General features: G+C 44.7%; 1 protein-coding gene across 1 annotated transcript in view; it reads right to left on the minus strand.

Annotated features, from left to right (window-relative positions):
• Positions 1-5,635: 5,635 nt before the first annotated feature.
• The window catches only part of LOC109878462 (amphoterin-induced protein 3), a 51,462-nt gene continuing 30,509 nt past the window's right edge, over positions 5,636-26,588 (minus strand). Inside the window, exon 2 of the mRNA XM_020470685.2 lies at positions 5,636-6,596. Coding sequence (XP_020326274.2) covers positions 6,519-6,596 — 78 coding nt within the window. The 3' untranslated portion in view covers positions 5,636-6,518. The remainder of the gene's footprint in view (positions 6,597-26,588) is intronic.

Raw genomic sequence — 26,588 nt, forward strand, 5'->3', positions numbered from 1 at the left:
GTGCATGGCACAAGCAATTTTTTTAAACAATTGTTTACAGACAGATTATTTCACTTATAATTCACTGTATCACAATTCCAGTGGGTCATAAGTTTACATACACTAAGTTGACTGTGCCCTTAAATAGCTTGGAAAATTCCAGAAAATTATGTCATGGCTTTAGAAGCTTCTGATAGGCTAAGTGACATCATTTTTGCTTGACATCATGGGAAAATCAAAAGACATCAACCAAGACCTCAGAAAAATAATTGTAGACCTCCACAAGTCTGGTTCATCCTTGGGAGCAATTTTCAATCGCCTGAATGTACCATGTTCATCTGTACAAACAATACTAAGCAAGTATAAACACCATGGGACCACGCAGCCGTCATACCGCTCAGGAAGGAGACGCGTTCTGAGATGATCATACTTTGGTGCGAAAAGTGCAAATCAATCCCAGAACAACAGCAAAGGACCTTGTAAAGATGCTGGAGGAAACAGGTACAAAAGTATCTTATCCACAGTAAAACGATTCCTATTTTGACATAACCTGAAAGGCTGCTCAGCAAGGAAGAAGCCACTGCTCCAAAACTGCCATAAAAAAGCCAGACTACGGTTTGCAACTGCACATGGGGACAAAGATCGTACTTTTTGGAGAAATGTCCTCTGGTCTGATGAAACAAAAATAGAACTGTTTGGCCATAATGACCGTCATTATGTTTAGAGGAAAAAGGGTGAGGCTTGCAAGCTGAAGAACACCATCCCAACCGTAAAGCGCAGGGGTGGCATCATCATGTTGTGGGGGTGCTTTGCTGCAGGAGGGACTGGTGCACTTCACAAAATAGATGGCTTCATGAGGAGGGAAAATTATGTGAATATATTGAAGCAAAATCTCAAGACATAAGTCAGGAAGTTAAAGCTTGGTCACGAATGGGTCTTCCAAATGGACAATGACCCCAAGCATACTTCCACAGTTGAGGCAAAATGGCTTAAGGACAACAAAGTCAAGTTATTGGAGTGGCCATCACAAAGCCCTGACCTCAACACTATAGAAAAGTTGTGGTCAGAACTGAAAACCTGAAAAAGCGTGTGTAGGCAAGGAGGCCTGTAAACCTGACTCAGTTACACCAGCTCTGTAAGGAGGAATGGGACAGAACTCACCCAATTTATTGTGGGAAGCTTGTGGAAGGCTATCTGAAACGTTTGACCCAAGTTAAACAATTTAAAGGCAACTCTACTAAACACTAATTGAGTGTATGTAAACTTCTGACCCACTGGAATGTGATGTAAAAAATAAAAGCTGAAATAAATAATTTTCTCTACTATTATTCTGACATTTCACATTCTTAAAAAAAGTGGTGATCCTAACTGACCTAAGACAGGGAATTTTTACTAGGATTAAATGTCAGGAATTGTGAAAAACTGAGTTTAAATGTATTTGGCTAAGGTGTATGTAAACTTCTGACTTCAACTGTATGTGGCAGGGACTCCAGACAATCACGGACAATAAAGCCAAAACCAGCCATGCCGCAGACTCCTTGCTCATAGATAAACTAAAAACCTTCTTTGCCCTCTTCGAGGAAAACAACATTGAGTCACCGACACGGGCCCCCTCCACTCATGAGAACTGTGTGCTCTCGTTCTCCGTGACCAATGTGATTAAGTCATTTAAGCGTGTTAACCCTTGCAAGGCTGCCGGTCCAGATGGCATCCTAAAATGCGTCCTCAGAGCATGTCCAGACCAGCTGGCTGGAGTATTTATGGACATATTAAATCTCTCAATATCCAAGTATGCTGTCCCCACATCCTACAAGATGTCCACCATTCTTCGTGTAACCAAGAAAGTAAAGGTAACTGAACTAAATGACTATCGGCCCATAGCACTCACTTCTGTCATCATGAAGTGCTTTGAGAGGCTTTAAGGACCATATCACCTCCACCCAGCAACCTAGACCCACTACGATTCGCAAACCGCCCCAACATGTCCACAGTTGAGGCAATCACCATTTCACTGCACACTGCCCTTCATGGACTAAAGCTTAGCCTTCAACACCATAGTGCACTTCCAGCTTTTCACTAAGCTCAGCACCCTGGGTCTGAACTTCTCCCTGTGCAACCATCTTGGTCTCATACGTAACATCTGGAACACTCAAATTAGTATGATACTCTACTTCTACAATATCGGTGGGTCTCCTGTGGGACGGTTGAGCTAACGTAGGCTAATGAGATTAGCATGAGGTTGAGCTAATGTAGGCTAATGAGATTAGCATGAGGTTGAGCTAATGTAGGCTAATGAGATTAGCATGAGGTTGAGCTAATGTAGGCTAATGAGATTAGCATGAGGTTGAGCTAATGTAGGCTAATGAGATTAGCATGAGGTTGAGCTAATGTAGGCTAATGAGATTAGCATGAGGTTGAGCTAATGTAGGCTAATGCGATTAGCATGAGGTTGTAAGTAACAAGAACATTTCCCAGGACATGGACATATCTGATATGGGCAGAATTCTTAAATTCTTGTTAATCTAACTGCACTGTCCAATGTACAGTAGCTATTAGAGTGAAAGGATACCATGCTATTGTTTGAGGAGAGTGCACAGTTATAAACTTGAAAATGTATTAATAAACCAACAAGGCCCATTTGGGCAGTCTTGATACAAAATTTTGAACAGGAATGCAATGGTTCATTGGAAAAGTCTAAAACTTTGCACATACACTGCTGCCATTTAGTGGGTAAAATCTAAATTGCGCTTGAGCTGAAATAATACATTAGGGCCTTTCTCTTGCATTTCAAAGATGATGGTACAAAGAAAATACAAAAAAACACATGTTTTTTCTTTGTGTTATCTTCTACCAGATCTAATGTGTTATATTCTCCTACATTAATTTCACATTTCCACAAACTTCAAAGTGTTTCCTTTCAAATGGTACCAAGACTATGCATATCCTTGCTTCAGGTCCTAAGCTACAGGCAGTTAGATTTGAGTATGTCATTTTAGGTCCTGAGCTACAGGCAGTTAGATTTGAGTATGTCATTTTAGGTCCTGAGCTACAGGCAGTTAGATTTGAGTATGTCATTTTAGGTCCTGAGCTACAGGCAGTTAGATTTGAGTATGTCATTTTAGGTCCTGAGCTACAGGCAGTTAGATTTGAGTATGTCATTTTAGGTCCTGAGCTACAGGCAGTTAGATTTGAGTATGTCATTTTAAGTGCAAATTGAAAAAAGGGGCGTATCCTTTTCTACGTTCGGCATGGTTACATAACACAGAAGTTTTCTTAAAGGAACACTCCACCCAAATGTCTGAATGTCTAAGAATGGAATTTTATATACAACAGACTATGGCTGAGTTACAGTAACATGATGCAGCCCAGACTCCCAGTGGAGAGTTAACATGATGCAGCCCAGACTCCCAGTGGAGGCTAAGTGGAGACTCCCAGTGGAGAGGATCAGGCCTGTACTAATCAACAACACCACTGAGAGAGAACGTGAAGGAACGCATTCTAACACCAACGTCATCCTTGACTCGACTTACTTACAGCGGCACCTGTGTTGTCGCGAATGATTGAATTACAATCTTCTCAGTAATAGAACATGCTGGGTGATACATTTTTCATTTGTTATTGGCTTCGGTAAGTTAGATGGACACTGACTCCTGAGATCGGCAGTCAGGATACGCAGCACATACAAACCTAGGAAATTACACTCTGTCAAAGGGACACTTCAGGTTTTTTTGGCAATGGAGTCCTTATACTACTTCTACTTGCCCAGAGAAAGATGATCTTATGTTTCTGCGTTTAATTTTAAGGAAGTTGCTAACTAATGTTAATTAGTGTTAGCAACTAGCGTTAGCACAATGACTGGAAGTGTAAGGTAACTGCTAGCACAAGTCTGCGTCACAAATGGCACCCAATTCTCTAAATTGTGCACTACTTTAGACCAGAACCTTATGGGTAGTGCACTACTTTAGACCAGAGCCCTATGGGTAGTGCACTACTTTCGACCAGAGCCCTATGGGTAGTGCACTACTTTAGACCAGAGCCCTTTGGGTAGTGCACAACTTTAGACCAGAGCCCTATGGGTAGTGCACTACTTTAGACCAGAGCCCTATGAGTAGTGCACTACTTTAGACCAGAGCCCTATGGGTAGTGCACTACTTTAGACCAGAGCCCTATGAGTAGTGCACTACTTTAGACCAGAGCCCTATGGGTAGTGCACAACTTTAGACCAGAGCCCTATGGGTAGTGCACTACTTTAGACCAGAGCCCTATGAGTAGTGCACTACTTTAGACCAGAGCCCTATGAGTAGTGCACTACTTTAGACCAGAGCCCTATGGGTAGTGCACAACTTTAGACCAGAGCCCTATGGGAGTGCACTACTTTAGACCAGAGCCCTTGTTTTAAAAAATTAATAAAATGTGAAAACAGAAAAGTGGTGTGTGCATATGTTTTCACCCCCCTTTGCTCTGAAGCCCCTAAATAAGAACTGGTGCAACCAATGACCTTCAGAAGTCACATAATTAGTTAAGTAAAGTCCACCTGTGTACAACCTAAGTGTCACATGATCTCAGTATACACACACACACACAAAACACACACACACAAAACACTCACCGTAGTTTATATTGTTCTTTTTCTCCATGTGCCTATCTATAAATCGTCTTTTGCTCAGTTGTCTGAGAAGAATATGATGAGTTGACAGCTTCAGCAGGTAGACACAAGGACATGATAGTGAGAGTATAGTCAGTCAGTCATTCTTCTCAGTGGACAGGTTTTTCCTACTGAAAAGAAGAACTCTGTCCTCTACTTTTTTGATACATTTTTATTGGGGCTAGAAATACCTGCAATGTGTTGTGTTTTGATCCCTCAAATTCAAATCTGGACCTAGCCCTTCGGAAATTCGAGGCATTATGAAGTGCTTGTCAAATTGTGAATGAGAGACTGATGAAGTGTGTACAGTCTGCGCAAAGAAACACAGCAGAGCTCATGCCTTTATACATACAACTTTTTTCAAATCATCATTAGTCTCATCATGCAGCCTTACAATGTATTAAAAATCAAAACATACAGCCCAATGTTTGTATCACATCTGATAATCTGCATAAATCTGCATAAATATTAAATAAATAAATCTAAATGAAGCTTTGTTAACTGCTCAACACAGAATAGGCACGTGCACAAATGTCCTTTCTATTTTATTCAGCTGTGTTCAATTGTATTCTTCATACTATAAAATAATATACAATAATGCCATGGAATTCTAAACTATTCTTGTCTGCTAAATGAACTAGCCCACAGCCACATGGTATAGCCAGAACAGGGCCTAACATAAGGACAACTCAGAGTATGCTCTTCTGTTCTTCTGAAATAGACCCGTCTAAAATAAACAATGGATTTATTGTAATGGTGTATATTACATGTATTTATGTAGACGTTCCAAAGGTCTGCATCAGTGGCTTGTAGGCTGTGTGGAAGGCAGGAGATGCTAAATGTGTTTATGTTAATTAAGGGTCAATTACAGAGTTATTTGCTTTTGAAGTCACCATCTGACAAACTTTCATGACCGCCACAGCCCCAGTTGTGATAGTAAATCGTATGTTTTCTACCACTTAAGGCAAAGAGCACATGATCATCATTCATAGTCAGAAAAAAAGGAATATGTAGATGTTGAATATATTTTATTTATCTGATATATATTCAAGCAATTTCTCCATTTCATCCCATTTATTTATTGCCCATCCCCTGCTCACCCAACCCCATCTTGTCCCAATTATCTACAGAATCTACAAAGATTCTACACTAAAAAATCTGCAAATAATCTACACTAAATTATCTGCACTAAATTATCTGCAAATAATCTACACTAAATTATCTGCACTAAATTATCTGCAAATAATCTACACTAAATAATCTGCACTAAATTATCTGCAAATAATCTACACTAAATTATCTGCACTAAATTATCTGCAAATAATCTGCACTAAATTATCTGCAAATAATCTACACTAAATTATCTGCACTAAATTATCTGCAAATAATCTACACTAAATTATCTGCACTAAATTATCTGCAAATAATCTACACTAAATTATCTGCAAATAATTTTCAGTAAATAATCTACAATTAATTCTGCACTACTATAGGTCAGTCATTCTATATTGTGTTACTCTAGACTACTTTCACTATCTACATAATAATGTTTCAAATGATTGCTAATATTGTCCTCTTCATCACCGTGCTATAGCCTAACAATACTGATATATTTGGCCTCGTGGCTCCGTTAAAAGCATTACAATTCACAGTGATTGAGTGAGATGTGCATAGGTAGTTAGTTGGCTCTTATTTGTGGTGTACGGAGAAACCGCTCTGTGCCTATACAGGAGACAGTGGTCTTTGTTGAAGCTGGTTATAGAAGACTATTCAGTCCTACTTTAGACTAAAGACTTTAGTCTTCTCTCTTTTTTTCAGGAAATTGGTTGTTGTTGTTGTGGTTTTTGTGACATCATCCGGAGTCTGCCTCTGTCGGTTGCCCTGCCGTCTGATGTTACCGTGCTGATGGAAGATTGTTCCATGCTCCCAGACGAGGAGTTTGATCGGTGATAGTAAAGGTAGATTCACACATCTGTAGAAAGGGAGGGAGAGGGAGAGGGAGAGGGAGAGAGAGAGAGAGAGAGAGGGAGAGGGAGAGGGAGAGGGAGAGAGAGAGAGAGAGAGAGAGAGAGAGAGAGAGAGAGATGGGGGTGCAGAGAAGAGAGAGAGAGAGGGGGATGGTGCAGAGAAGAGACAGTGTGAAACAGAGACAGAGAGGGGAGAGATGTCATACTTGGGTGAGAAATGACTGAGACTCTTTGGTACATTTGAACTATATCAGCAGACAGTTTTGCAAAGATATTATATTTTTGGCTTAGCAGACACTTGTCAGTAAAGGGTTGTGTTCCACATGGCTCCCTATTCCCTATTAGCCCTGGTCTAAAGTAGTGCACTATGTAGGGGATAGGGCTCTGGTCTAAAGTAGTGCACTATATAGGGGATAGGATTCTATAGGGCTCTGGTCTAAAGTAGTGAACTATATAGGGGATAGGGCTCTGGTCTAAAGTAGTGTACTATAGGGAACAGGGCTCTGGTCTAAAGTAGTGAACTATATAGGGGATAGGGCTCTGGTCTAAAGTAGTGAACTATATAGGGGATAGGGTTCTATAGGGCTCTGGTCTAAAGTAGTGCACTATATAGGGGATAGGGCTCTGGTCTAAAGTAGTGAACTATATAGGGGATAGGGCTCTGGTCTAAAGTAGTGTACTATATAGGGGATAGGGTTCTATAGGGCTCTGGTCTACAGTAGTGCACTATATAGGGGATAGGGTTCTGGTCTAAAGTAGTGAACTATATAGGGGATAGAGCTCTGGTCTAAAGTAGTGTACTATAGGGAACAGGGCTCTGGTCTAAAGTAGTGCACTATATAGGGGACAGGGCTCTGGTCTAAAGTAGTGAACTATATAGGGGATAGGGCTCTGGTCTAAAGTAGTGCACTATATAGGGAATAGGGCTCTGGTCTAAAGTAGTGCACTATATAGGGAATAGGGCTCTGGTCTAAAGTAGTGCACTATATAGGGGATAGGGCTCTGGTCTAAAGTAGTGAACTATATAGGGGATAGGGCTCTGGTCTAAAGTAGTGAACTATATAGGGGATAGGGTTCTATAGGGCTCTGGTCTAAAGTAGTGAACTATATAGGGGATAGGGCTCTGGTCTAAAGTAGTGAACTATATAGGGGATAGGGCTCTGGTCTAAAGTAGTGAACTATATAGGGGATAGGGCTCTGGTCTAAAGTAGTGCACTATATAGGGGATAGGGTTCTATAGGGCTCTGGTCTAAAGTAGTGAACTATATAGGGGATAGGGCTCTGGTCTAAAGTAGTGAACTATATAGGGGATAGGGCTCTGGTCTAAAGTAGTGCACTATATAGGGGTTTGGGTTCTATAGGGCTCTGGTCTAAAGTAGTGCACTATATAGGGAATAGGGCTCTGGTCTAAAGTAGTGTACTATAGAGAACAGGGCTCTGGTCTAAAGTAGTGTACTATAGGGAACAGGGCTCTGGTCTAAAGTAGTGCACTATATAGGGGATAGGGCTCTGGTCTAAAGTAGTGTACTATAGAGAACAGGGCTCTGGTCTAAAGTAGTGTACTATAGGGAACAGGGCTCTGGTCTAAAGTAGTGCACTATATAGGGGATAGGGCTCTGGTCTAAAGTAGTGAACTATATAGGGGATAGGGTTCTATAGGGCTCTGGTCTAAAGTAGTGAACTATATAGGGGATAGGGTTCTATAGGGCTCTGGTCTAAAGTAGTGAACTATATAGGGAACAGGGCTCTGGTCTAAAGTAGTGCACTATATAGGGAATAGGGCTCTGGTCTAAAGTAGTGCACTATATAGGGGATAGGGCTCTGGTCTAAAGTAGTGCACTATATAGGGGATAGGGCTCTGGTCTAAAGTAGTGAACTATATAGGGGATAGGGTCCTATTGGGCTCTGGTCTAAAGTAGTGAACTATATAGGGGATAGGGCTCTGGTCTAAAGTAGTGTACTATAGGGAACAGGGCTCTGGTCTAAAGTAGTGCACTATATAGGGGATAGGGCTCTGGTCTAAAGTAGTGAACTATATAGGGAATAGGGTGCCATTTGGGATGCAGAGGGTGTTTGGAAAGCATTTGCTGTTTAACGTTTATTTTACTAGGCATTCATCCTAGAACACTCATTCTAGAACCTTTATTTTACTAGGCATTCATCCTAGAACACTCATTCTAGAACCTTTATTTAACTAGGCATTCATCCTAGAACACTCATTCTAGAACCTTTATATTACTAGGCAAGTCAGTTAAGAACAAATTCTTATTTACAATGAAGGCCTAACCCCCCCTTATTCACCAATTATTCAGCCCCTTGGCGTTTTTCCTATTTTGTTACATAACAACTTGTAATATACATTTATTTTTATTTGGATTTCATGTAATGGATATACACAAAATAGTCCAAATTGGTGAAGTGAAATGAAAAAAATTTATGTAAAAAACAACAACAACAAAAACCAGAAAAGTGGTGAGTGCATATGTATCAACCCCTCTGCTGTGAAGCCCCTAACTAAGATCTGGTGCAACCAATTACCTTCAGAAGTCACACAATTAGTTCAATGAAGTCCACTTGTGTGCAATCTAAGTGTCACATGATCTGTCACATGATCTAAGTGCATATATACACCTGTCCTGAAAGGCCCCAGCGTCTGTAACACCACTAAGCAAAGGGCACCACCAGGCAAGCAGTACTATGAAGACCAAGGAGCTCCCCAAACAGGTCAGGGAGAAGTTGTGGAGAAGAACAGATCAGTGTTGGCTTACAAAAAAAATATCCGAAAATTTGAACATCTCCCGGAGCACCATTTAATCAATTATATAAAATGGAAAGAATATGGCATCACAACAAACCTGCCAAGAGAGGGTCGCCCACCAAAAGTCACAGACCAGGCAAGGAGGGCATTAATCAGAGAGGCAACAAAGAGACCAAAGATAACCCTGAAGGAGCTGCAAAATCTGAGAAATGCCAAAGGGGGTGAATACTTTCGCAAGCAACTGTAAATGTGGATAAATGTTTCTCTTCTGCTCACATTGTGATAGGCCTTTGCCTGGATATTTAATTAGTGGAGTTGCCTGACGACTCACTACGAATTAGTTTGAAGCCGTTTTAATTCGGCTTCAAACTGATTATCCTACATGTCGTTTGTGCTGATGTCAAAATGAGGGGCGTCTTTCTAAGAAACTCTTGGATCGACTCTAACCAATCAGACTTTCAAAAACCAATGACGTGATTGATGATTTGTGTAGGAGGATGTGGGAGTCGGGTTACAAGAGAAGAGCACAGTGCAGGCAGACTGTCCATTAGACCAACACAAACCACCCCTCCTACTGGTAATTCTTGATGGCTATGGTTTTGACACTGTTTTGACATTTTATTTTTTTTTAAATCGAAATGTCTTTATCACAGGATACAGGATCTGTAAAAATGGAACAGTGAAATGCTCTCAACAATTGCAGTACAAATATCAATGACGTGACAGAGAAAAAGAGAGGATTCTTTTTTCTTCATTCTGAAAGCATCTCTTCGTGATGAGCGTCTAACTGCTAAATTGAATGTAAAATATATTCTAATTTGCATCAGGATGAGTATTGTAGACCTGAATCATAATCCACTCAAAAGTATGGGTCTATTGCGCAGTGGCACACGTATGCTGGTACATACTAGTCCCAGAAACCTGTTAGCGGTTTCTAGGTGAATTGACAGGTGAGTCGTGTTACTGTTGGCGTCACGATGGGTGAATTGAACAAATCCGTCTTTAAATGTTACTTGTTGCTCTGGACGTTCTGCTAACAGACCCCGTGTGTACCCAATGATGGCAAAAGGAAGTCATCAGTTTGTTGGACGTATGAGTTTGAATGGTTAGCATTCTCTAGGTGTACACGATGTATCTTGTTTATAGGATTTAGAGGACAATCTATCGCAGACCGACAGATGTGTCTTGTTTTGATAACGGTCAGAATGAAGAAAGTGATAATCAGTCTGTTGGATCATGGATGTATGAAGGTAGAGTACATGCTGTTTGTATGATCTGAACATCATGTTTCTAGCCCCCCAGATGCCAGGTTTCAGGTGTCAGGTAAGAGGTGCTAGGTGCCATGTAAGAGGTGCCAGGCAGTGTGTCTTGTTTGGGATTCCCGTGGGGAGAGAACACACAAAGTGTAATTATAGCCCAGGACAGCTACAGGGACGTCATTATTAAGTCAACAGGCACAGGTGTCATGGGTCCTCTTTGTGTTCTCTAACTCTGTAACAGATTGGATGTTGGTGTGTGTGCTTCCTCAGCGGCCTGCTACATGGAAATCAAGACCTTCTGACTCTTAGACACACCCCGTCTAGCTACCCAGCAACGTGCCAGCCACATAGAAATAGTGACAAAAAGCACACATTTATTGCCAAACCTTTTTTGCTTTTATTTCCTGCTTGTATCCATGGTTACACTCAATACAGCAGTCGGTAACTTTGACTTGAGTAAGAACGTCCGTTCTAGTCATTCTACTTCTATGTCCAGCCACAATCAGCCGGTTCCCCCTCACAGGCTTACTGGCTGGCTGGCTCTACGTCCTGCCACTATCAGCCGGTTCTCCCTCACAGGCTTACTGGCTGGCTGGATCTATGTCCAGCCACTATCAGCCGGTTCCCCCTCACAGGCTTACTGGCTGGCTGGCTCTATGTCCAACCACTATCAGCTGGTTCCCCCTCACAGGCTTACTGGCTGGCTGGATCTATGTCCTGCCGCTATCAGCCGGTTCCCCCTCACAGGCTTACTGGCTGGCTGGTTGACTGGCTGACTGACTGATGGAATGACTGACTGGCTGGCTGCCTGGCTGACTGAATGTCTGTCTGACTGCCTGGCTGAATCTCTGGGTACCTGACAAAATGACTGTCTGACTGAATGCCTGACTGGCTGGCTTGCTGAATGACTGACTAGCTTGCTGAATGACTAACTGTCTGGCTGGCTGGCTTGCAGACTGAGTTACTTAATTCCTGGCTGACACTCTGGGTACCTGACTGAATGACTTGCTGAGTGACCGGTTGACTAACTGACTGGCTGTCCTTTGTTTCATGTTTAGCCTATTTCACTGACTGACTGACTAACTGGGTACCTGGAATTGGTTTAGTGTTTATGTCCCAGGCAGGCTGGGGTAGTGTGCTGTGTCTTTGACATTGGTTTAGTGTTTATGTCCCAGGCAGGCTGGGGTAGTGTGCTGTGTCTTTGACATTGGTTTAGTGTTTATGTCCCAGGCAGGCTGGCGTAGTGTGCTGTGTCTTTGACATTGGTTTAGTGTTTATGTTCCAGGCAGGCTGACGTAGTGTGCTGTGTCTTTGATATTGGTTTAGTGTTTATGTCCCAGGCAGGCTGGCGTAGTGTGCTGTGTCTTTGACTTTGATCTATCTGTTCTAGTTGCGTAAGAAGAAGAAGCTTTTATTTACTGTAGTCTTTCATGAATCTTTAATGTAAAACACTTTAGATGGCAGAGAGAGGAGAGAACATCTTCCTTTTGGATGGAGTTACATTAGTGTTAGTATTGGGGTGGAGAAGAGGAGCTAACTGTGCCTGTGATCTAACATGACTGTCTGCAGTAGAGGTCGACCGATTATGATTTTTCAATGTCGATACCGTTTATTGGAGGACCAAAAAAGCTGGTACCGATTAATCGGACGATTTTTATTTATTTATTTGTAATAATGACAATTACAACAATACTGAATGAACACTTATTTTAACTTGATATAATACATCAATAAAATCAATTTAGCCTCAAATAAATAATGAAACATGTTCAATTTGGTCTAAATAATGCAAAAACAAAGTGTTGGAGAAGAAAGTAAAAGTGCAATATGTGCCATGTAAGAAAGCTAACGTTTCAGTTCCTTGCTCAGAACATGAGAACATATGAAAGCTGGTGGTTCCTTCCATGAGTCTTCAATATTCTCAGGTAATATTCCCAGGTAAGACGTTTAAGGTTGTAGTCATTATAGGACTATTTCCCTCTATACCATTTGTATTTCATTAACCTTTGACTATTGGATGTACTTATAGGCACTTTAGTATTGCCAGTTTAACAGTATAGCTTCCGTCCCTCTGCTCGCTCCTCCCTGGGCTCGAACCAGCAACACAACGACAACAGCCACCATCGAAGCAGCGTTACCCATGAAGAGCAAGGGGAACAACCACCCCAAGGCTCAGAGCGAGTGACGTTTGAAACGATATTAGCGCGCTAACTAGCTAGCCATTTCACTTCGGTTATACCAGCCTCATCTCAGGAGTTGATAGGCTTGAAGTCATAAACAGCGCAATGCTTGACGCACAACGAAGAGCTGCTGGCAAAACGCACAAAAGTGCTGTTTGAATGAATGTTTACGCGCCTGCTTCTGCCTACCACCGCTCATTCAGATATTTGTATGCTTGTATGGTCAGTCAGATTAAATGCAACGCAGGACACGCTAGATAATATCTAGTAATATCATCATCCATGTGTAGTTAACTAGTGACTATGATTGATTGTTTTTTATAAGATAAGTTTAATGCTAGCTAGCAACTTACCTTGTTTACTGTATTTGCGTAACAGGCAGCCTCCTTGTGGAGTGCAACGAGAGAGAGGCAGGTCGTTATTGCGTTGGACTAGTTAACTGTAATGTTGCAAGTTTGGATCCCCGAGCTGACAAGGTGAAAATCTGTCATTCTGCCCCTGAACGAGGCAGTTAACCCACCGTTCCTAGGCCGTCATTGTAAATAAAAATGTGTTTTTAACTAACTTGCCTAGTTAAATAAAGGTATAAAAAAATATATTAAAAAAATTGGCAAATCGCCGCCCCAAAAATACCGATTTCCGATTGTTAAGAAAAATTGAAATCAGCCCAAATTAATCAGCCATTCCGATGAATCGTCGACCTCTAGTCTGCAGATAGATTAAAATAACACAATGCTACACAACACAGACAGACAGACAGGATAACACAATACTACACAATATAGACAGACAGAAAAACACACTAATACACATACAGACAGAATAACACAATAGTACACATACAGACAGAATAACACAATAGTACACAGACAGACAGAATAACACAATAGTACACAGACAGACAGAATAACACAATAGTACACAGACAGACAGAATAACACACTACAGACAGACAGAATAACACACTACAGACAGACAGAATAACACATTACAGACAGAATAACACATTACAGACAGAATAACACAATACAGACAGACAGAATAACACAATACAGACAGACAGAATAACACAATACAGACAGACAGAATAACACACTACAGACAGACAGAATAACACACTGCAGACAGACAGAATAACACACTGCAGACAGACAGAATAACACAATAGTACACAAAACAGACAGAATAACACACTACTACACAGACAGACAGACAGACAGACAGACAGAATAACACAATAGTACACAACACAGACAGACAGGATAACACAATACTACACAATATAGACAGACAGAAAAACACACTAATACACATACAGACAGAATAACACAATAGTACACATACAGACAGAATAACACAATAGTACACAGACAGACAGAATAACACAATAGTACACAGACAGACAGAATAACACATTACAGACAGAATAACACATTACAGACAGACAGAATAACACAATACAGACAGACAGAATAACACACTACAGACAGACAGAATAACACACTACAGACAGACAGAATAACACACTACAGACAGACAGAATAACACAATACAGACAGAGAGAATAACACAATAGTACACAAAACAGACAGAATAACACACTACTACACAGACAGACAGACAGACAGACAGACAGACAGACAGACAGACAGACAGACAGACAGACAGACAGAATAACACAATACAGACAGACATAATGTGACTGTTGTTTTCAGAGTAGTAGGTTAATACTGTTTCCAAACCTCACTGTGAGACAGACAACCTTCCTATGTAGGATGAGGATGATGACCCCAGTATATAATCTCAATGAGAATGATGACCCCAGTATATAATCTCAATGAGGATGATGACCCCAGTATATAATCTCAATGAGGATGATGACCCCAGTACATAATCTCAATGAGGATGATGACCCCAGTACATAATCTCAATGAGGATGAAGGCCCCAGTATATAATCTCAATGAGGATGATGACCCCAGTATTTAACCTCAATGAGGATGATGACACCAGTACATAATCTCAATGAGAATGATGACCCCAGTATATAATCTCGATGAGGATGGTCCTCGTGCATAATCTCACAGCTAGGACGATGAAGATGATGACCTTCGTATGTGGTTACAAAGGTAATAAGAAGCTCTGAGGATGGCTATTAAGGTCATAGAATGTGGTAAAGGCCCTGATTTATTTCCTCTTTGCCTAGTGCCTTCCTCACTCCTACTTCTCTTCAGAGAGTTTTGAACAACACGTTCCTTTGTTCAATGCTGGCTGAAGACCTAGCTAGCCAGTAACTAGCTAACACCAGACACAGATGAAGACCTAGCTAGCCAGTAACTAGCTAACACCAGACACAGATGAAGACCTAGCTAGCCAGTAACTAGCTAACACCAGACACAGATGAAAACCTAGCTAGCTAGTAACTAGCTAACACCAGACACAGATGAAGACCTAGCTAGCTAGTAACTAGCTAACACCAGACACAGATGAAAACCTAGCTAGCCAGTAACTAGCTAACACCAGACACAGATGAAGACCTAGCTAGCTAGTAACTAGCTGACACCAGACACAGATGAAGACCTAGCTAGCTAGCTAGTAACTAGCTAACACCAGACACAGATGAAGACATAGCTAGCTAGTAACTAGCTAACACCAGACACAGATGAAGACCTAGCTAGCTAGTAACTAGCTAACACCAGACACAGATGAAGACCTAGCTAGCTAGTAACTAGCTAACACCAGACACAGATGAAGACCTAGCTAGCTAGTAACTAGCTAACACCAGACACAGATGAAAACCTAGCTAGCCAGTAACTAGCTAACACCAGACACAGATGAAGACCTAGCTAGCTAGTAACTAGCTAACACCAGACACAGATGAAAACCTAGCTAGCCAGTAACTAGCTAACACCAGACACAGATGAAGACATAGCTAGCCAGTAACTAGCTAACACAGATGAAGACCTAGCTAGCCAGGAACTAGCTAACACCAGACACAGATGAAGACATAGCTAGCCAGTAACTAGCTAACACCAGACCTCTGGATAACAGCGTCTACTAAATTACTCAAATGTGAAAATGTTTGTGCATGTTTTAAACTGTTTGATCAAAGCTCCACAAGACAACTACTTTCCAGCTTCTGTATATGGCATTGTTTTTTTTATTTTTTTATTTAAATTATTTTTATTATTATTATTATGTTTTCTTCTTGGGCCTCTATAACTATATCTATTGTTTTTATTTTTGTTGTTGTTGTGTGATTTGGATTGATCCCCTCTACCACACGGAACCCCACTAATCTACTGACGGAGCGCAGGAGGTGGCTAACAACAGACCTCCATCCTATGCTAGCTTGCTACCGATGCCCTGGCTAGCTGTCTAAATCACCAACCAACATCTCCACTCACCGGACCCTTTTGATCACTCGACTAAGCATGCCTCTCCTCAATGTCAATATGTCTTGTCCATTTCTGTTCTGGTTAGTGTTTATTGGCTTATTTCACTGTAGAGCCTCTAGTCCTGCTCACTATACCTTATCCAACCTATTAGTTCCACCACCCACACATGCAATGACATCTCCTGGTTTCAACGATGTTTCTAGAGACAATATCTCTCTCTTCATCACTCAATACCTAGGTTTACCTCCACTGTATTCACATCCTACCATACATTTGTCTGTACATTATACCTTGATGCTATTTTATCGCCCCCAGAAACCTCCTTTTACTCTATGTTCCAGACGTTCTAGACGACCAATTCTCATAGCTTTTAGCCGTACCCTTATTCTACTCCTCCTATGTTCCTCTGGCGATGTAGAGGTGAATCCAGGCCCTGCAGTGCCTAGCTCCACTCCTATTCCCCAGGCGCTCTCTTTTGACGACTTCTGTAACCGTAATAGCCTTGGTTTCATGCATGTTAACATTAGAAGCCTCCTCCCTAAGTTTGTTCTATTCACTGCTTTAGCACACTCTGCCAACCCGGATGTTCTAGCTGTGTCTGAATCCTGGCTTAGGAAGACCACCAAAAACTCAGACATTTTAATTCCAAACTACAACATTTTCAGACAAGATAGAACTGCCAAAGGGGGCGGTGTTGCAATCTACTGCAAAGATAGCCTGCAGAGTTCTGTCCTACTATCCAGGTCTGTACCCAAACAATTTGAACTTCTACTTTTAAAAATCCACCTCTCTAAAAACAAGTCTCTCACCGTTGCCGCCTGCTATAGACCACCCTCTGCCCCCAGCTGTGCTCTGGACACCATATGTGAACTGATTGCCCCCCATCTATCTTCAGAGTTCGTGCTGCTAGGCGACCTAAACTGGAACATGCTTAACACCCCAGCCATCCTACAATCTAAACTTGATGCCCTCAATCTCACACAAATAATCAATGAACCTACCAGGTACCTCCCCAAAACCTTAAACACGGGCACCCTCATAGATATCATCCTAACCAACTTCCCCTCTAAATACACCTCTGCTGTCTTCAACCAAGATCTCAGCGATCACTGCCTCATTGCCTGCATCCGTAATGGGTCAGCGGTCAAACGACCTCCACTCATCACTGTAAAACGCTCCCTGAAAAACTTCTGCGAGCAGGCCTTTCTAATCGACCTGGCCGGGGTATCCTGGAAGGATATTGATCTCATCCCGTCAGTAGAGGATGCCTGGATATTTTTTTTAAATGCCTTCCTAACCATCTTAAATAAACATGCCCCATTTAAGAAATTTAGAACCAGGAACAGATATAGCCCTTGGTTCTCCCCAGACCTGACTGCCCTTAACCAACACAAAAACATCCTATGGCGTTCTGCATTAGCATCGAACAGCCCCCGTGATATGCAGCTGTTCAGGGAAGCTAGAAATCATTATACACAGGCAGTTAGAAAAGCCAAGGCTAGCTTTTTCAAGCAGAAATTTGCTTCCTGCAACACTAACTCAAAAAAGTTCTGGGACACTGTAAAGTCCATGGAGAATAAGAACACCTCCTCCCAGCTGCCCACTGCACTGAAGATAGGAAACACTGTCACCACTGATAAATCCACCATAATTGAGAATTTCAATAAGCATTTTTCTACGGCTGGCCATGCTTTCCACCTGGCTACTCCTATCCCGGACAACAGCACTGCACCCCCAACAGCAACTCGCCCAAGCCTTCCCCATTTCTCCTTCTCCCAAATCCATTCAGCTGATGTTCTGAAAGAGCTGCAAAATCTGGACCCCTACAAATCAGCCGGGCTAGACAATCTGGACCCTTTCTTTCTAAAATTATCTGCCGAAATTGTTGCCACCCCTATTACTAGCCTGTTCAACCTCTCTTTCGTGTCGTCTGAGATTCCCAAAGATTGGAAAGCAGCTGCGGTCATCCCCCTCTTCAAAGGGGGGGACACTCTTGACCCAAACTGCTACAGACCTATATCTATCCTACCGTGCCTTTCTAAGGTCTTCGAAAGCCAAGTCAACAAACAGATTACCGACCATTTCGAATCTCACCATACCTTCTCTGCTATGCAATCCGGTTTCAGAGCTGGTCATGGGTGCACCTCAGCCACGCTCAAGGTCCTAAACGATATCTTAACCGCCATCGATAAGAAACATTACTGTGCAGCCGTATTCATTGATCTGGCCAAGGCTTTCGACTCTGTCAATCACCATATCCTCATCGGCAGACTCGACAGCCTTGGTTTCTCAAATGATTGCCTCGCCTGGTTCACCAACTACTTCTCTGATAGAGTTCAGTGTGTCAAATCGGAGGGTCTGCTGTCCGGACCTCTGGCAGTCTCTATGGGGGTGCCACAGGGTTCAATTCTTGGACCGACTCTCTTCTCTGTATACATCAATGAGGTCGCTCTTGCTGCTGGGGAGTCCCTGATCCACCTCTACGCAGACGACACCATTCTGTATACTTCCGGCCCTTCTTTGGACACTGTGTTAACAACCCTCCAGGCAAGCTTCAATGCCATACAACTCTCCTTCCGTGGCCTCCAATTGCTCTTAAATACAAGTAAAACTAAATGCATGCTCTTCAACCGATCGCTACCTGCACCTACCCGCCTGTCCAACATCACTACTCTGGACGGCTCTGACTTAGAATACGTGGACAACTACAAATACTTAGGTGTCTGGTTAGACTGTAAACTCTCCTTCCAGACCCATATCAAACATCTCCAATCCAAAGTTAAATCTAGAATTGGCTTCCTATTTCGCAACAAAGCATCCTTCACTCATGCTGCCAAACATACCCTTGTAAAACTGACCATCCTACCAATCCTCGACTTTGGCGATGTCATTTACAAAATAGCCTCCAATACCCTACTCAACAAATTGGATGCAGTCTATCACAGTGCAATCCGTTTTATCACCAAAGCCCCATATACTACCCACCATTGCGACCTGTACGCTCTCGTTGGCTGGCCCTCGCTTCATACTCGTCGCCAAACCCACTGGCTCCATGTCATCTACAAGACCCTGCTAGGTAAAGTCCCCCCTTATCTCAGCTCGCTGGTCACCATAGCATCTCCCACCTGTAGCACACGCTCCAGCAGGTATATCTCTCTAGTCACCCCCAAAACCAATTCTTTCTTTGGCCGCCTCTCCTTCCAGTTCTCTGCTGCCAATGACTGGAACGAACTACAAAAATCTCTGAAACTGGAAACACTTATCTCCCTCACTAGCTTTAAGCACCAACTGTCAGAGCAGCTCACAGATTACTGCACCTGTACATAGCCCACCTATAATTTAGCCCAAACAACTACCTCTTTCCCAACTGTATTTCATTTTAATTAATTAATTTATTTTGCTCCTTTGCACCCCATTATTTTTTATTTTTACTTTGCACATTCTTCCATTGCAAAACTACCATTCCAGTATTTTACTTGCTATATTGTATTTACTTTGCCATCATGGCCTTTTTTTGCCTTTACCTCCCTTCTCACCTCATTTGCTCACATTGTATATAGACTTGTTTATACTGCATTATTGACTGTATGTTTGTTTTTACTCCATGTGTAACTCTGTGTCGTTTTATCTGTCGAACTGCTTTGCTTTATCTTGGCCAGGTTGCAATTGTAAATGAGAACTTGTTCTCAACTTGCCTACCTGGTTAAATAAAGGTAAAATAAAATAAATAAATAAATTGGTCAAAACATACACACACACACACACACACGCACAGGGAGTTAGTGGTGACAGACCACTGTAATCAGTCCACTGAGTAGGCAACCAATTAAGTTGACGGAGAATCTAAAGGCTATTTCCTTATTAGTACCGCAAAAAAATATACCCCCATAAATCTAACTGTGTTAAAACACTGTTAGAGCTGCTTAGGCCTAAACACTAAACACACGGGCAGTGAGAAGTGGCAGCGGAGTGTGTATGTGTGTGTATAGACAAATGAGAGCAATGGTCTGGCTTTGATCAAACATTTTAGCAAGCACAGATTTTTACTTCGACATTTTAGTGTCTCTGTTTGTGTGTGTGTGTGTGTGTGTGTACCATAAATAGCGGTAATAGTGTTCCACTTCGTGATCTAGTAAAATACCGTTCAGCCATCACTCGGTGACAGTGGGACCATTCAGCCATCACTCGATGACAGTGGGACCATTCAGTCATCACTCTGTGACAGTGGGACCATTCAGCCATCACTCTGTGACAGTGGGACCATTCAGCCATCACTCTGTGACATTGGGACCATTCAGCCATCACTCTGTGACAGTGGGACCATTCAGCCATCACTCGGTGACAGTGGGACCATTCAGCCATCACTCTGTGACAGTGGGACCATTCAGCCATCACTCGGTGACAGTGGGACCATTCAGCCATCACTCAGTGACAGTGGGACCATTCAGCCATCACTCGGTGACAGTGGGACCATTCAGCCATCACTCGATGACAGTGGGACCATTCAGTCATCACTCTGTGACAGTGGGACCATTCAGCCATCACTCTGTGACAGTGGGACCATTCAGCCATCACTCTGTGACATTGGGACCATTCAGCCATCACTCTGTGACAGTGGGACCATTCAGCCATCACTCGGTGACAGTGGGACCATTCAGCCATCACTCTGTGACAGTGGGACCATTCAGCCATCACTCGGTGACAGTGGGACCATTCAGCCATCACTCGGTGACAGTGGGACCATTCAGCCATCACTCGGTGACAGTGGGACCATTCAGCCATCACTCGGTGACAGTGGGACCATTCGGCCATCACTCGGTGACAGTGGGACCATTCGGCCATCACTCGGCGGCAGTGGGACCATTCAGCCATCACTAGGTGACAGTGGGACCATTCAGCCATCACTCGGCGGCAGTGGGACCATTCAGCCATCACTCAACGCGAAAGAGGACATAGAAAGGTATACAGGTAGAAAGTGATGATGAATATAAAGAATATGAATATAAAGTGATGAACAATAGTGCCTATCCCAGTCCCTCGCCCAGTACTAGTAATGATGCTAAGGTACATGACAAATGTCCCCGCCTGATAGTGTACCGCTGACCACAGCCCCTTAGTGTAAAATTATTAACACGGTACAACCAGACTATTTCCCAGACACATTACATTTCACCCTTGAAGAGGTAGATCATGTTTTGTCTTCCCTAACAAAACAAAAAAAAAGCCAATTGTTACAGATGGTGTCATCTACGAGACACTAAAGTGCAGTGTTCTATGAAAGACACAGTGGAGGTAAACGCAGGTACAAATCTAAAATGAATAAACCCCCAGCAGTTACACTAATGAACAAACCAATCTGAGATCTCATCACGAAACATATAGTTATCTCGGGACATAAACTCAGCAACAAAAAAAAAGTCCTCTCACTGTCAACTACGTTTAATTTTCAGCAAACTTAACGTGTGTAAATATTTGTATGAACATAACACGATTCATCAACTGAGACATAAACTGAACAAGTTCCACAAAATCAAAAGTAGCAGTCAGTATCTGGTGTGGCCACCAGCTGCATCTCCTCCTCATGGACTGCACCGGATTTGCCAGTTCAGCTGCGAGATGCTACCCCACCCCACTCTTCCAACAAGGCACGTCCCAGACGTGCTCAATAGTATTGAGATCCGGGCTCTTCACTGGCCATGGCAGAACACTGACATTCCTGTCTTGCAGGAAATCACGCACAGAACGAGCGGTATGGCTGGTGGCATTGTCATGCTGGAGGGTCAAGTCAGGATGAGCCTGCAGGAAAGGTACCACATGAGGGAGGAGGATGTCTTCCCTGTAAAGCACAGCGTTGAGATTGCCTGCAATGACAACAAGCTCAGTCCGATGATGCTGTGACACACCGCCCCAGACCATGAAGAACCCTCCACCTCCAAATCGATCCCGCTCTAGAGTACAGGCCTCGGTGTAACGCTCATTCCTTCAACAATAAATGCGAATCCGACCATCACCCATGGTGAGACAAAACTGTGACTCGTCAAGGAAGAGCACTTTTTGCCAGTCCTGTCTGGTCCAGCGATGGTGGGTTTGTGCCCATAGGCGACGTTGTTGGCGGTGATGTCTGGTGAGGACCTGCCTTACAACAGGCCTACAAGCCTTCAGTAAAGCCTCTCTCAGCTTATTACGGACAGTCTGAGCACTGATGAAGGGATTGTGCATTCCTGGTGTAACTTGAAAGTCAATATATTAAAAAAATATATTTAAATAAATAAAAAGAGTTCTTAACAGGGCGTTGCCTTCCTGTACCTGTCCCGCAGGTGTGATATTCGGATGTACCGATCCTGTGCAGGTATTGTTACATGTGGTCTGCCACTGCCAGGACGATCAGCTGTCCGTCCTGTCTCCCTGTGCCACTGCCTTGAGTGTCTCACAGTACGAACATTGCAATTTATTGCCCTGGCCACATCTTCAGTCCTCATGCCTCCTTGCAGCATGCCAAAGGCACGTTCACGCAGATGAGTAGGGATCCTGGGCATCTTTCTTTTGGTGTTTTTAGAGTCAGTAGAAAGGCCTCTTTAGTGTCCTAAGTTTTCATAACTGTGACCTTAATTACCGTCTGTAAGCTGTTAGTGTTTCAACGAACTTTCCACAGGTGCATGTTCATTAATTGTTCATGGGTCATTAAACAAGCATGGGAAACAGTGTTTAAATCCTTAACAATGAAGATCTGTGAAGTCATTTGGATTTGTACGAATTATCTTTGAAAGACCGGGTCCTGAAAAAAGGGACATTTCTTTTTTTGCTGAGTTTACGTTTAATGTTGCTGGCGAGTGTGGGGGGGCCAAGTTAATTAGGTTCTCTGTGAGTATTCAACAATGCTTGATATGATTAACATTTCCCCTCTGCATGTCATAATGAAGCTAGAAGCTGTGAGAGAGGTGGCCTTAGAAAAGATTCCTCATCTTCTTGCAAACATGAATATCCCACAGAAAGTTTTAACAAAAGTCCATTTTAGTGGTGAAAAAGTGGCTATCCTTAAAGCACTCACACCACACAGGATGTTGTTCTTCCTGAGTCAAAGAGATGCGTGTTTAGGTGTCCCGAATATTAAGTAGATGTAACCTGCTACAGGACATGCTCAACAGTGATGATGTGACAGTTAGGGAACTAACCAGAGCCTCCCTCCTTCTGGAACTACAAGGGAAGGAAAGTTCCACTGGCCAGAACAACTTCCTGGACTTCAAGAAGAAGGCCAATGGAAAATTGGAGTCCAGTCAGACTGGCTGGACCTCAATGACCTGTGCAACAGGACTGGAGCTCAGGTGGACACGGACTGATATGCAAACTGAGCCAGTGACTTTTCTCTGATGCAGTTGTGGCAGATCGCAGTGTGGTTGTGGAGGCATTATGGAACACCTCATCTTACATCCAGGACAACACTCCTTGGTATTAGAGAGATACAGCTACTGTAACACTGGACTGGCTTGAGGCTGCAGGGGAAACTCACTGCTCTGGACTGTACTGATGTCTCCCATTCCATGTACCAGAATGCTCCCATTGGTGAGGACGTTCTCACCTTTACCGTTAAAGCGAGGTTGCAAGTTCTACCAACAAAATATAATCAGGTACTCTGGTACCCTTCAAACCGTGACCCATTTTGTATTCTACATGAGTCAAATATATTGGAGGTCATTGCCCATGTCTGCTGTTCATACAAGGATTTGTACATTGCTAGACATGTTGACCTGAAAGCCAGCAAGGTGAGACAAGTGGTCTCCCCAACAGCACACATGCAGAAACAGTGTTGTGTAAACAGGAATATTATGTGTTTTCCTGTTTGCCAAATAAGCCAAATATTGTTGTTGTGGGAGGGGGCCAGCGGAAGGTGCTCATGTTGTTGTGGGAGGGGGCCAGCGGAAGGTGCTCATGTTGTTGTGGGAGGGGGCCAGCGGAAGGTGCTCATGTTGTTGTGGGGGAGGCCAGTGGGAGGTGCTCATGTTGTTGTGGGAGGGGGCCAGCGGAAGGTGCTCATGTTGTTGTGGGGGAGGCCAGTGGGAGGTGCTCATGTTGTTGTGGGAGGGGGCCAGCGGAAGGTGCTCATGTTGTTGTGGGGGAGGCCAGTGGGAGGTGCTCATGTTGTCGTGGGGGAGGCCAGTGGGAGGTGCTCATGTTGTTGTGGGGGAGGCCAGTGGGAGGTGCTCATGTTGTCGTGGGGGAGGCCAGTGGGAGGTGCTCATGTTGTTGTGGGAGGGGGCCAGTGGGAGGTGCTGATGTTGTTGTGGGAGGGGGCCAGCGGAAGGTGCTCATGTTGTTGTGGGAGGGGGCCAGCGGGAGGTGCTCATGTTGTTGTGGGAGGGGGCCAGTGGAAGGTGCTGATGTTGTTGTGGGAGGGGGCCAGCGGAAGGTGCTCATGTTGTTGTGGGAGGGGGCCAGCGGGAGGTGCTCATGTTGTTGTGGGAGGGGGCCAGTGGGAGGTGCTCATGTTGTTGTGGGAGGGGGCCAGCGGAAGGTGCTCATGTTGTTGTGGGAGGGGGCCAGCGGAAGGTGCTCATGTTGTTGTGGGAGGGGGCCAGCGGAAGGTGCTCATGTTGTTGTGGGAGGGGGCCAGCGGAAGGTGCTCATGTTGTTGTGGGAGGGGGCCAGCGGGAGGTGCTCATGTTGTTGTGGGAGGGGGCCAGGGGGAGGTGCTCATGTTGTTGTGGGAGGGGGCCAGCGGAAGGTGCTCATGTTGTTGTGGGGGAGGCCAGTGGGAGGTGCTGATGTTGTTGTGGGAGGGGGCCAGTGGAAGGTGCTGATGTTGTTGTGGGAGGGGGCCAGCGGAAGGTAATCATGTTGTTGTGGGGGAGGCCAGTGGAAGGTGCTGATGTTGTTGTGGGAGGGGGCCAGCGGAAGGTGCTCATGTTGTTGTGGGGGAGGCCAGTGGAAGGTGCTCATGTTGTTGTGGGGGAGGCCAGTGGGAGGTGCTGATGTTGTTGTGGGGGGGGCCAGTGGGAGGTGCTCATGTTGTTGTGGGAGGGGGCCAGCGGAAGGTGCTCATGTTGTTGTGGGGGAGGCCAGTGGGAGGTGCTCATGTTGTTGTGGGGGAGGCCAGTGGGAGGTGCTCATGTTGTTGTGGGAGGGGGCCAGGGGGAGGTGCTCATGTTGTTGTGGGAGGGGGCCAGCGGGAGGTGCTCATGTTGTTGTGGGAGGGGGCCAGCGGAAGGTGCTCATGTTGTTGTGGGGGAGGCCAGCGGAAGGTGCTGATGTTGTTGTGGGGGAGGCCAGTGGGAGGTGCTCATGTTGTTGTGGGGGAGGCCAGTGGGAGGTGCTGATGTTGTTGTGGGAGGGGGCCAGCGGAAGGTGCTCATGTTGTTGTGGGAGGGGGCCAGCGGAAGGTGCTCATGTTGTTGTGGGGGAGGCCAGCGGGAGGTGCTGATGTTGTTGTGGGAGGGGGCCAGCGGGAGGTGCTCATGTTGTTGTGGGGGAGGCCAGTGGGAGGTGCTGATGTTGTTGTGGGAGGGGGCCAGCGGGAGGTGCTCATGTTGTTGTGGGGGAGGCCAGTGGGAGGTGCTGATGTTGTTGTGGGAGGGGGCCAGCGGAAGGTGCTCATGTTGTCGTGGGGGTTGGCCAGGGGGAGGTGCTCATGTTGTTGTGGGAGGGGGCCAGCGGAAGGTGCTCATGTTGTTGTGGGGGAGGGCCAGTGGGAGGTGCTGATGTTGTTGTGGGGGGGGCCAGCGGAAGGTGCTCATGTTGTTGTGGGAGGGGGCCAGCGGAAGGTGCTCATGTTGTTGTGGGAGGGGGCCAGTGGAAGGTGCTCATGTTGTTGTGGGAGGGGGCCAGTGGAAGGTGCTCATGTTGTTGTGGGAGGGGGCCAGCGGAAGGTGCTCATGTTGTTGTGGGAGGGGGCCAGCGGAAGGTGCTCATGTTGTTGTGGGAGGGGGCCAGCGGAAGGTGCTCATGTTGTTGTGGGAGGGGGCCAGCGGAAGGTGCTCATGTTGTTGTGGGGGAGGCCAGTGGGAGGTGCTGATGTTGTTGTGGGGGGGGCCAGCGGAAGGTGCTCATGTTGTTGTGGGAGGGGGCCAGCGGAAGGTGCTCATGTTGTTGTGGGAGGGGGCCAGTGGAAGGTGCTCATGTTGTTGTGGGAGGGGGCCAGTGGAAGGTGCTCATGTTGTTGTGGGAGGGGGCCAGCGGAAGGTGCTCATGTTGTTGTGGGAGGGGGCCAGCGGAAGGTGCTCATGTTGTTGTGGGAGGGGGCCAGCGGAAGGTGCTCATGTTGTTGTGGGAGGGGGCCAGCGGAAGGTGCTCATGTTGTTGTGGGGGAGGCCAGTGGGAGGTGCTGATGTTGTTGTGGGGGGAGGCCAGCGGGAGGTGCTCATGTTGTTGTGGGGGTTGGCCAGGGGGAGGTGCTCATGTTGTTGTGGGAGG

This window comes from Oncorhynchus kisutch, linkage group LG1 (genome assembly GCF_002021735.2).
Source record: "Oncorhynchus kisutch isolate 150728-3 linkage group LG1, Okis_V2, whole genome shotgun sequence".
Lineage (NCBI taxonomy): Eukaryota > Metazoa > Chordata > Actinopteri > Salmoniformes > Salmonidae > Oncorhynchus > Oncorhynchus kisutch.